We start from the raw sequence: 13,537 nt of genomic DNA on the forward strand, positions 1-13,537 counted from the left end.
GCAGCCCCCACGAAGTGATCGTGGGGGCTACTGATGCTTGTCACGGCAATCGGAGGTCAGATAATGACCTCCGGGTTGCCATGTACGGAATCCTCGGAGGAACAGCCTCCGGCCGTTCCTCCTCTGCTTCCTGTCAGTGTGACAGTCACGTCACAATGACAGTTAGTGTACATTACACTACGTGTGTAGTGTAATGTACTCTAGCAGCGATCAAAGCTGCAAGTCTAAGTGTCCCCTAGTGGGACAAGTTAAAAAGGTAAAAAAAAGTAATAAAAATGTTTTAAAAAAAGTGTAAAAATAAAAGTTATAAGTTCTATAAACACAAAATGCTTTTTTTCCTATAATAAGACTTTTATTATAGAAAAAAAATGAACACGTTAAAAAAGTACACATATTTGGTATCACCGCGTTCGTAACGACCCCAACTATAAAACTGTAATGTTATTTTTCCCGCACGATGAACACCCCAAAAAAAATCAATAAAAAACTACGACAGAATCGCAATTTTTTTGGTCACCACCGCTCCCTAAATAAAGAATAAAAAGTGATCAAAAAGTCGCATGTACCCGAAAATAGTACCAATAAAAACTTCTATCCGTCCCACAAAAAACAAGCCCTTACACAGCTTTTTTGACTAAAAAATTAAAAAATTACGGCTCTCAGAATATGGCGACACAGAATTTTTTTTTTTTATAAATAAGTAATTTTATTGTGCAAACGCTAAAAAAAAGGACCAAACCTATATACATATGGTATCGCCGTAATCGTACCAACCCGCAGAATAAAGTAAAAATGTCATTTATAGCATACGGTGAGCGCCGCAAAAAGAAAACCTAAAAAAACGGTGTCAGAATTCCTGTTTTTTGCTCAGGATTGCAAAAAAATTGAATAAAAAGTGATCAAAAAAAATCGCATGTACCCCAAAATGGTACCAATGAAAACGACAGATTGTCCCGCAACAAATAAGCCATCACGCAGCTCTATTGATGGAAAAATAAAGAAGTTATGGCTCTTGGAAAGCGGGGAGTGAAAATCTAAAATAAGAAGGCAAAAAATGGATCAGTCCTGAAAGGGTTAATTCATTTCTAATGAAAAAACGTATGACGACATGTGGGGTATTTCTGTACTCGGGAGAAATTGCTTTATAAAAAATAGTTGTTTTTTTCCTCCTTTATCCCTTGTGAAAATGAGAAAATGCAACATTTTAGTGGAAAAAAATATTGATATTAATTTTCGCGCCCTAATTCCAATAAACTCTGCAAAAGACCCGTGGGGTGTAAATGCTCACTATACCCCTAGAAAAATTCCTTGAAGGTTTTTCCAAAATGGGGTCACTTTTGGGGGGTTTCCACTGTTTTGGTCCCTCCAGTGCATTGCAAATGCGACATGGCACCGAAAACCATTCCAGCAAAATCATAAATCCAAATGGCGCTCCTTCCCTTCTGAGCCCTGCTGTGGGTCCAAACAGCAGTTTATTACCACATATGGGGTATTGTCGTAATCGGGAGACATTGCTTTACAAATGTTGGGGTGCATTTTCTTCGTTATTCCTTGTAAATAATAAAAATTTCTATGTTGTTTCAGAAAAAAAGTACATTTTAATTTTTACAGACTAATTCCAATATATTTAGCGAAAAACCTGTGTGGTCAAAATACCTTAAGGGGTCTAGTTTTCTAAATGGGGTCGTTTATGGGGAGTTTCTATCGTTCTGACAGCTCAAAGCCTCTCCAAATGTACAGTGGGGCCTAAAACATTTTCAAGCAAAATATGAGTCCTGAAAGCCTCCGGGTGTTCCCTTACTTTTGGGTCCTGCCGTGTGTCCAGGCAGCGCATTAGGGCCACAATGTGGGTATTTTTGCAAACAGGAGAAAGAGGGTGATAGATTTTGGGGTGTGTTTCTTCATTTTCATGTTCGCTTTACAAAGAAATCGGTCTTCAAAGTGATACTTTTATGAAAAAAGTGTTTTGTTTTTTTTTTCCCACCTGATATGCATTAAATTTAGCCAAGAACTGTGGGGTCAAAACACTTACTATACACCTAAATAATTACGTTATGGGGTCTAGTTTTCTAAATGGGGTCGTTTATTGGGAGTTTCTATCGTTCTGTCAGCTCAAAACCTCTCCAAATGTACAGTGGGGCCTAAAACATTTTCAAGCAAAATATGAGTCCTGAAAGCCTCCGGGTGCTCCCTTCCTTTTGGGTCCTGCCGTGTGTCCAGGCAGCGCATTAGGGCCACAATGTTGGTATTTTTGAAAACAGGAGAAACAGGGTGATAGATTTTGTGGTGTGTTTCTTCATTCTCATGGTCGCTTTACAAAGAAATTGGTCTTCAAACTGATACTTTTATGAAAAAAAGAGAATTATTTTTTTTTCACCTGCTATGTATTAAATTTAGCAAAAAACTTTGGAGTCAAAATACTTACTATACCCTTAGGTAAATACCTTAAGGGGTCTAGTTTTATAAATGGGGTCATTTGTGGGGGTTTCCATCACTCTGAGACCTAGGAGCATCTGAAAACCTGGCTTGGTGCAGGAAAACAAAATGTACTTCAAAATTTATAAAATTATTATTCAATTTGTAAGTCCTCTAAATTGCTGAAAATGTATTTTATTTTTTCAAAAGTGCTGCCAAAATAGAGTAAAGAGATAGAAATATATATTTAATTAAAAAAATTGTGCAGTATGTGTGTACATATGTGACATATTGCAGTTAAAAATAGGGGAAAATGGTAATTTTTACAAAATTTCTTCCATTTTTCTATTTTTTAATTAATTTCCGCAAATCGTATCAGTCTACTTTTACCACTAAAATAAAGTACAACATGTGACGAAAAAACAATGTCAGAATTACTTGGATATTCAAAACTTTCACAGAGTTATTCTCTGATAAAGTCAGACATACCAGATTTGACAAATCTGGCTTGGTCATTAAGGTACAAACATGCCCGGTCATTAAGGGGTTAAAGTGCAGCTAAACGTTTGACAAACGTCTGATGTCCTAGTGACATGTCAGAAGTTTGGATTGGTGGGGGTCCGAGCACTGAGACCCCCACCAATCGCTAGAATGAAGCAGCTGAAGCGCTCAGTCGCCTCGTGTCTGTTCGGCTTTTTCCGGAAAGCCGATGTACCGGAGTACGGGCTCATAGACTTTCTATGGAGTCCGTACACCGATACATTTATTTCCGAAAAAGCCGAACAGACACGAAGCGGCTGAGCGTTCACACGAGCACTTCAGCTGCTTCGTACTAGCGATTGGTGGGGTTCACTATGACATGTCAGAAGTTTGTCAAACATTTAGCCACACTTTAATTTTTATGTTTATATTTTTCATCTTCATTTTAATGTGTAGAATGTGAGACATGTTTGCCTTGTCTATATTTATGCTTTACTTTGACGGATACTTCCTTTCTGTACCTTGATTACATCCTGTCTAAGTAATTCTTACTGCATATCTGTTTCACATTGTGATTTCTTGCCTTATTTCTTTACTTCTGTATTTTCTAAAACTCAATAAAAATGTAATGTTGAAAAAAAAAAGAAATGTATGGGGACGAGTGATTGTAGTAACGAGCGCTCGTCCCCATACATAGCTCCTTGTGAAAGGAGCAAACGAGCACCGATCAACGAGCTGTCGGGCCCTGTAGGAGGACACGCAGGGCTGAGGAACAACATATTCATTCCCTAGATTATGTGAAAGGGTCAGTAATGTGTCACTTCTCCGTTGCCTCATTCCCTGGGATTTAGGCACTTTAGGGTCACCAGTCTGAATATGATATTTAAGGTTTTCCAAAATTGAACACCTGTTTAAAATATGAACTCTTACAACATGGTGCATGGTCTTCTATCGGGCAATGTAAGGAATACAAAGATTTTTTGGGTTGTCCGTGCTATAGTTTTCTGCCAGTATCCCACTGAAAAGAAATTTTATTTTATACCATTATGTTTATTTTCAGACAATAATATGCATGTATAATTTTATATTTTTATTACAAATCGATTATGGTTTGTTAAATTCTGTACAATCTACATATGATACATTTGAATGTTTATTCCTTTGTTTTTTTTAACTATTTGCTTAGAAATCCTACTTATATTACATCACATTCTTCTCAAATGTATTTTTCAGGATGCTAATGTAAAACTCATCAGAGAGCTCAGAGAAGAAATTAACAGATTAAAGACCATGTTGAGAAACTTTGAAGTGGTACAGTCATCTCATTTATCTGGTGTTTGTTTGGATGTGAGCTCTCCGTGGTGAATGTGTTCTCTAACGTGCACATTTTTCTATCTGCTCCCTTTGTTATATATATTTGTAAGATGTGTTTTCAAACTTTACATATGCAGAGAACTATGAGCCCTTCTTTCAGTGAAGAACGAGATGGAAACCTAACAGAACTGGTGCTACAGAATGAACTAAAGGTGAGTGAGTAATCAATCGTATGTAGTTAGTGATGTAATTCATGCCTAGGATTTTTAGTTTGTTTAATTAATGGTTTGCATTGAAATCATAAATAATTACTTCTGAAGTAGTCAATTACTGGTTGCTAATCAAGTGCAGCTCACTTTCTAGTTCATTATTTCCGTATAATGCCTTTAATATTGAGGACATGTCACATATTTATTTTAAGAATTCTACAATAAAATTCTGTTAACTCTAGCATCAATAGGATCTGACAGGTGTCAGATTATCAAACATTCTGGATTATCGGACAGAAAAAAATATTATATAAAAGGTAGGCAATCGTTAGAAAGCCTGTCCAAATTGGTTATCTCAGCTCTGTGTCATGCTTCTGGTTTTGTGATATTTCGCATTATGTTACAGTTGCGTGCTGGATTATCAGACCCTTTTGTATTACTTGATGCCGGATTAAAACTATTTTACTGTATTACACCTACATAAGGGAGACACTTCTAAGTGAGTCAGTCTTCATAACTATCCGTTCATATAATTGAAAAACATCATAACAAGTTATCTTCATTTCTCTTCTTACAATGAAATAAATGACACCGTTTTTTTTTTTAGTATTTTACGAAGGAGGAGGGTACAGAAATAACAATCAATAAAGTCTCTAATATTCCAGACAGGGGGCTCCTCCAGTGTACAATAATTGTCAAATTGGTCAATAGCAATACATATAAAAAGGGACTGCAGTCTTTAGGATAATGACTAGTTCAGGAATCAAGCTAAATAAATTTAGCAGGATATATATACATTTCAGGTGAGTAGCACATATTGAAGTCCAGGAGCATTCAAATAGGTAATCCAAGGCTGCCAGGTAGGAAGGAATGAATTCATGGCATCTGTTCTCATAGCATGAATCTTTCTATAAACCATCATGGATGAGACCTGAGTCATAACAGCGGATAATGATTGGGGAAATATTTTTCATTTAACTATATGCCATCACTTTATGAGACGGGGAAACCCGTTTAAGTACAAAAATGAATCATATCCCTGCAAATGTTGGATTGTCTGGTGTCTTATACAATTTGACCACTAGATGGAAGACTGTTCTTATATAATAACTGAAAATAATGTTGGCGTTGGAGCAAGCACATAGGCAGGTTATATTATAGTTGTGCTAAAGGGAATGGCAAGATCTGCTTTATTAGCAGGAAGTCAAAACAAATTGATAGGTCTAATAGTAATTTATGTTTTTTGTTTTTTTTAAGGCATCCAAATGTATACCATAACTGTTTAATGTTATAATATAATATGTACACCGGATACGATGCTTACATATGAATCAAATGGCATATTTAGTGTGCAAGTGAAATACAGTTCTTTGCTGGGAAAAATAATGCCAATATTTAATGAAAAACCTTCAATTTTCCTATAGCACCACCAGAGGGAAAATTAAGCATTCTATAAATAGGCTGTCTGTGTATTGAGAATTGTCCAATAGGGCATTTAAAACGGTTTTCCTATCCAGACAACTCCTTTAAATTACAGAATAATGTTCCAGTCAGGCCACTGTAGTCACTATAAAGGCATACACCCAAGTTCTTTTTTTTGCACGGATCTTATGCAGCTGTAATGTGATTTTTTTTTTTTTTGTATAAACTCTTTTTATTTATTCAAAAGCTTTGAACATACAAATTTCTGTACAGAATAACAGAAAATCAATGTCAATGACATTTGTAAATAACAAGTGACAGTGCAAGATATACATGACTGTAGGCATTAAGCTAGAGAGCAATAACCTCCCATCACATATCAGCAAATGAAATTACCCTACGCCAACATATTATCAAGTAAATATGACACATAAAATACATTCTGTAGTCCTGTAAATGTACATACATAAAGCATGTCATGTGAGCTATATCTAGAGATAACCAAAACAGAAAACAACAATGACAATTATCATGGTCGTGAAATGGATGAAAAGCTTTTAAATCATGCAAAGATCATTACATGTCCAGAGCAGTACACATATGTAACACCAGTATTCACAAATAACAAGTCTCAAACATAACCTACTCTAGTGTATATATCATCCCTAGGTATCGGGAACTAAGACTTGAGACCCGTTCCTATAGTTCAACCAAGGCTGCCAAACCTGCAAAAATAGCTGTCTATTTTTATTTTCCCATGCTGCTAATTCTTCCAACCTACACAATTGATGCATTTTGGAAATCAGGTGTTGTAATGTGATTTTTAATGTAATTACAGATTGAGCAGCTTACCAAAGACTGGACAGATAAGTGGACAGATAAAGCGGACTTTATGGAACAGTACAATGTGGATATTAACGAGGGGAAAGCCAGGGTAACCATAGACTCTTGTCTTCCGCATCTCATTGCAATGGATGATGATATTCTCAGCACTGGAGTGGTGATTTACTATCTTAGGGTGTGTGGTATGGTTTACATTCCTCTTTATACTTTATTATATTTACATATGTACAATCCTTGCCACACTTTTTGGACACTCTAATTCGCTGTGATTTGATTAAGTACTGTAAAGTAGTATTTCAGCAAGTATGGAGCTTTTTGCACAAAATAGAACTTTTCTTTCTCTAGTAATATTGCGATCAGCCAGCGTAAATGTAATAGAGACAGAATCAGCACTCCATGAATACCTAAACTTTACCAGTGGGGTTTGAGTGCAATACAACTATTGAATGGAGAGTACAACACAAACTCCTACTCTATGAACTATAATCCGGCACTAAACCTGAGAACTAACGAGCCTTTTCCAAAGGGTGACCCATAGGCATTGTTCATACGTTCAGGATTTTATGAGGATTTAGACGTGGATACTTACCTAAATTCTGAACAAAACTACTGACAATCCTCATCCAATGCAACTGAATGGGGTATTTATACCCCACTGACATCCAGAGGGGAAAAATCTGTGCGGAATAATGACTGTGCTGCGGATTTAAAATCTCCAGCATGCTTATTATTTGCACGGATTCCACAAGGAAAATCCACGGACTAGCCCTATTAAATTACAGTACAGCTAATCAACGTGCATATCTGCTGCCACATCCAGCGCAAAATTCTGATTGTCTGCTGCGGATTCTTTGAGAAATCAACATCGGATTTGTCTATTGAAAATCCTGAACGTGTACACACACAGCCATCGGCACAAGCCTCTTGGAAAATCCAGCCCTGATGTCAGAGGCAATCAAGTTGTTTAGTTAAAGGGGTATTCCAGCCTCCAGCATTTTTTACTTATCCACTGGATAGGCGATGAATGCTAGATTGCTCGGCTGACTCCGTTAACCCCATAGATTTTGAATGGAGTGGTACCGCGCATGCCCGGCCTCAGCTTCATTCAAACTTCGGATTCCACCATTCTAGTGATCAGTGGGGGTCCCTGCGGTTGGACCTTCACCGATCTAGCATTTATCACCTATCCAGTTTATAGGTGAGAAATGCTGGAGGCTGTAATACTTCTTTAATGTTATGGCAGAAGGTGGCACAGGCTTTAGGAGTATGTGAAGAAGTTGGATGTCACCTTGAAGTCATCAAATAAAAGAATAAGAGTCCATTACAGCATAGACAAAAGGAACATTTCACTGTAAAGCAAGAACATTGCACAGTAATCATGTTCTCCAATTTTATACAAGTTCACAGCGTGAGAATAGAAATTCATAAATATACTGTGGATGTGACAGTATAGCAGATATAATTCTAAGGCCCTGTTCTCACTGAGTTTTTTAGGTGCTGATTTTGACGCTGGAACCGCGTCAGAATCAGAACCAAAAAACTTCTGAAGCCGCCCCCCATTGATTTCAGGAGGCGGAGGGGTTTTTCTTCATGCGGTTCGGTCTCTGGCCTCCCATTGAAATCAATGGGAGGCAGAGAAAGCGTTTTTTTGCCCACGGCGCTCAATGGCCGCGGCTGAAAAAAGGCAGTGAAAAAGCCACGAAAACCGAGGCAAAAAAGTGCAGTCAGGTCAAAATCTGCCTCAAAATTCCTAAAGGGATTTTGAGGCAGATTTTTTCTACCTGCAAAATACTCCGTGGGAACAGGGCCTAATAATGAAATAATGTTGTCAATTACATTGTAAGTTGGTAAAAAGGGCAAAGCACAGAAACATTTATTTATTTAATAACCTAAAGATAATGGACCTGGTGTAGGGGTCACTGGAGTCAGACCACCACAATCAGACATTGATGACATATCATTATCTCTGGGGGAACCCCTTTAGTCAGAGGGTGTTCTATGTATAGATATTACAGCCGAATCACACAGGGTCCATGCATAAACTGAATGTAGGCAGAGCCATGCACGGTCTTAGAATCTCCTGTATTCAGTACTGTATATTCCTGCTGTCATATTCCTAATGGGAGCCCTGCAGCGAGACTTCCATACTGAATATAAGAATAGTCGCTCTGTCCAGACACTGACATTTCAATTGCATTTATTTATTAGGGAAATTTTATTCATACAGTTCCCTCATATCAACGTGTTGGTTCAGCAAACCTAAATCCACACTGTAGCATGCAGGTACATGTCTTGTTCAAAGAAAATTATTCTGGTTTATTAATGATGAGATAATTTAGAAACATTGACAAAAATATACGTATTTATAGCAATGCTAATGTAATTCAGACATTCTTACAGAGAAGTGCTCTGATTTTACTGCCTCCTCTGTTTGTCTGGTACAGTATGTGTATGTGAAATGTATGTATACATACTTGCATGTTTATTACATATTACATGTTAAATACATAGAAGAACATGTAAAAAGTACATGTCATGTATAAATGTTTCCTATGAATAGATCTAATATCCCTCACGTCATTGCAGCTAATTCTCTTGGTACCATCATGTAATGGTAAAAGCCTCTCTAGAAAACTGATTATGTATACTAACCCCCCCCCCCCCCCCCTCTCCCTCTCCTCCTCTCTCTCTTCCCCTCTCTCTCTGCATTTCCTCTTCGCTTGGCTCGTAGATGAAGCTTTTCTTGTCATTTCTGCTTAGCATTCATTAGACTCTGAGGTCGGCCCATTCCCAAGAAGGTAAAATGGATTGCCTTGTGTTCCACATTGTGTGTGCTCAGACAAAGACTCTTCTGTAGCTCTGCCGTGCTGTTCTTAGTGAGGTGTCTGCAGTTTGAGGTGCAAATTTGTCAGCGAATCCCTTTTCCTCATCTTCATTGATGGCCTTGATTTTTCTATTTTTCTCTGCGATTATCTAGGAAGGAACAACAAACATTGGGAGTGACGATCAAGACATAGGTAAGGGGAAGTAAAAAGCGGTTTACCAGAATGTAACAAAAATATCAGTGTTTCTGGATACGACTTACCCAATATCAATATGTTATACTTAAAGGGGAATAATACACTAAATAAGGTAGGGATTTTTTTCATTTAAAAGCAAGCATGATCCTTCTATAAATATATTTTAGGATTACATTAAATTATTTTTTAATATGGATGCTTAATAGATAACGGAAATAGATGTGTTATGCAAATCATTTTGGGAATGATTGGAGTTTCCGATGAGTTGAGATACATATTGTGTACATATACCACAGTCACCATCATTTTTGGTATCGTTTTGTCATTTAAATCATTCAATTAATGATACTGTCATGGAATTGGATTATTGGCTAATTTGTAAATGTGTTGATCACTTCTTTAGGTCTTTCTGATTTGTAAACACAGTGATTGTTCCCTATAATACCAGAAGTAGTATTTAGCGGGCCTTCATGAGTAATCATTTGGCCCCTGTATCGTGATTCTGCATTTTATGCTGTGTCATGAAACCTCAAATGCAACTCATCCAATGATTCCCGGTACCCTATCTTTACTTTGAGATTTAATTCATTAGTAAAGTGTCGTTTCAGCACTATTTTACATTTTATATATAGATAGCATTTATATAATGTTGAGCAACATTTGCAAATACATTGATAAAAATACAAATCACAATAAAATCTCTGTGCAGACATTGATCCAGCAGGGAATACTGGGAGTTTTTTTTTTTTAGCTCAGAAGCCTGAAGAGTTGTGAATGAAGTTCTCTTGGATAAGTAATGCAATGTATTTGCAAGGTTATATAACATTTATACCTATTTATAAACTCAAAAATGGTGAACCTAGGTTTAAGAGTGTTTAATGAAGATTTAGGATTGGCTCCGTTTTGAACAGTGAAAATAAGATCCATTTCTTTCTTTAGATATTCGTGTATAGTTACTAAAAATGCTGAGATTCCGTGCATCTCTAAAATCCATGCTGTGCATGTTAAAAGTGTAGTTTCACAACAACGTCCATATGCTCTATTAGGCTGGGTTCACACGAGCATGTTACGTCCGTAAAGGACGGAACGTATTTCGGCCGCAAGTCCCGGACCGAACACACTGCAGTACAGTACGGGACCGTTGTCCTGCAGCGAGGCAGGGACCCCTAGCATCGTACATAACTATGATGCTAGGAGCCCGGCTCCCTGCAGTGTGTTCGGTCCGGGACTTGCGGCCAAAATACGTTCCGTCCTTTACGGACGTAACATGCTCGTGTGAACCCAGCCTTAGGGCATATGAATATTATAGAAGACCCCTTCTTTCATCAGCCAGAAGCCATTCAGCACACCCATGCATCACGTGGGCAGCCATACTAAATTAACCTTGTCATGTATCACAGAAGTGACTACCCTCGGAAATAATAGCAGATTGCCGTGGTTCGAAGCGCCAGACCCTCAACGATCACGTTCTGAGACAATCCCTTTAATGGAGCATATCTCTAAGCTCAATGGCCAAGTGCGACCATGTGGCCACATCCATAGCACTTAAGTTTGTAAGGTCACGCTCTGTTAACTTTCAGGGCGCGCTGGCTTCTTTATCTGATCCCCTAAGATTGGTGGTAGATTCCCCTTAAGAGATTTGTGGTTTTCTTGTCTGTATACTAAGAAAGGATGCATATGCACACATTGCAAGACAGACCATTCATGATGTCTCTGGGCCTAAAGTTCTTAAATAACGCTTTATTTCTGGAAAAGAACAGAAATTGTGATTGTAAAACTGGACAAATCTATTTACTCTATATAATCATTATCACACTACGCAGCACTAAACATACATTATATAGAATGCATATATACATATTTCATTACTTTATTTGAAAAACACAAAACTTTGATCTTGTCCCATCTCATTGTGCCTTGATTACGTCAGTGTTACAGGGTGAGAACATTCAGCAGGAGCACTGTGTAATTGAGAACAAGCTGGGAGTAGTGGAACTGAGGCCATTCCTTGAAGCACTGTGCACAGTCAACGGGCAGGAAGTCAAAGACGTCTTTCGTTTGTCTCAAGGTGAGTCTATCGTGAGTCCATTAATTCATAATATGCCAAATTCTGACCACTACATGGTATACATAGTTTCTATATTTGCATTTTCATTTAAACAAGAACTCCAATTAAAATTATTTGGGTCACAGTGTTAAGCACTGTGGAAATTGGTGGTGGTTTATTTTCCGTTCTAGGTTCTTCATGTCCCAGGCCTTCCCCATATCACTCCACTACCAGCTCTGCACATTCCACAAGACTGCTGCTGGCTGAAAAAGAGCGCCATCATCTCTGTGCTTCAAAAACATACAGATAGGGAATTGAGATTGTGAGCCCCACTGGGGGGCAGTGAGTGGTGACAAGTTCTGTACAGCAAGGCAGAAATCAGGCGCTATATAAGCAACACAAATAAATACATTTCCCTTGATAATACAGTTTGAAACTCGGAGAAGAATGTAATACTGTGAACCACCGCTACAAGTTTATCGGCCTTTCACAGTATTGAGCTGTAAAGGGAATGAAGGGGAAGCAGCGCTCGCATGAGCACCAAGACACCTTCAAAGGAGCTAATTGGTGAGGGGTGTCGAGATTCGGATCCTCATTGATCAGATATTGATGGCCTATTGTGAGCATAGGCCATACATTTCTACTCACTAGAAAACCCCTTTACTATTGGTGCTTGTGTTACAGTTCTGTACTGGAAACTATGGCCCAAATTTATAAATGTATTTGCCCCTTTTTGGTGTATTTTAATCCAAAGTAGTGGCCCACATTTATCATGCAGTGATCCCAAATCACGACTTTTGACTAGCTCGCCAGATTTGGAAAGTCACAAGAAAATTGGGCATGGCTTACTGTTTGGTCATGATTCAGACACATTTATGAAATTAGACTTTTTAAAAAAGAGTTGTAACTCTACACCTCTCAGACCCTGGCGTAGAGACCGTGCCGTCATTTGAGCCTCTGTGGAAAGATTTATCAAAAAAGACACGTGCAGTCATAAATGTGTGACAACATGTCAAGAAAATTTTTGAGCTTTACTGTACACTGGCTAAAATTACGCCACTTTTGATTTTAGGCTTACATTGTTATAATTGGAGATACTGATATGACCAATGAAGTAACTTGAGTGTTACATTGTTATTTCAGATTTTAAATCACTCATTTTTTTTCTGTTTCATTTTACTAGGTTTGGTGTATATTTTGGGAAATGCTCTCAATGTATATGCCTAACATGTCGATATAGTATAATGGTTTCAACATTTACGAAAAGTGACCTTTTGGCATATGTTCGGGCAGTATGCGTCTGCATACTTTCTCTTTTTTATACTGTATAGATACACGTAGACTGAGCTTTTCTTTACAGAAGGCTTCCACAAAAACACAACACAATGCAAGTAAATGGGCGTAATCTAGGGGAGCATTTACCTATGTATACGCCCAAAGGGTAGGGAAGAAACGAGATGTGAACAGAGCCAGTCACTTATGTTGCCACTATTCTATGTTGCATATCATTAAGGAAATAAAAAAATTGTAGAACTGAAAAGAAAAATACTCTCTTCATATGGCTTGTTCAGATATCGTCCGTCCTCCCAGTCTCACTCTGCAGCCTCCCCTACAATTTGTCAGAAGACAAACATCACAGCAGTCATTTTTACATACATCTTTTATTAACCCCAGTTTAGTGTTCACACCAGGAATTACTTCCAGCCTCAGTGCTGCCAAGTGAAAATGCTTTCGCCAAGGAAGCAGAACATATTCACAGTAAACTAATTATCATGTGGGCTTAAAGA

The 13,537-nt window shown here is 37.9% G+C and overlaps 1 protein-coding gene across 1 annotated transcript in view; it reads left to right on the forward strand.

The window, feature by feature from the left end:
* Positions 1-13,537, forward strand: part of STARD9 (StAR related lipid transfer domain containing 9) — a 174,760-nt gene that overhangs the window by 115,337 nt on the left and 45,886 nt on the right. The window contains exons 14-18 of the mRNA XM_075844676.1: positions 4,129-4,206; positions 4,347-4,421; positions 6,679-6,858; positions 9,661-9,700; positions 11,634-11,771. Coding sequence (XP_075700791.1) covers positions 4,129-4,206; positions 4,347-4,421; positions 6,679-6,858; positions 9,661-9,700; positions 11,634-11,771 — 511 coding nt within the window. The remainder of the gene's footprint in view (positions 1-4,128; positions 4,207-4,346; positions 4,422-6,678; positions 6,859-9,660; positions 9,701-11,633; positions 11,772-13,537) is intronic.

The sequence above is a fragment of the Rhinoderma darwinii genome, chromosome 12 (genome assembly GCF_050947455.1).
Source record: "Rhinoderma darwinii isolate aRhiDar2 chromosome 12, aRhiDar2.hap1, whole genome shotgun sequence".
NCBI lineage: Eukaryota > Metazoa > Chordata > Amphibia > Anura > Rhinodermatidae > Rhinoderma > Rhinoderma darwinii.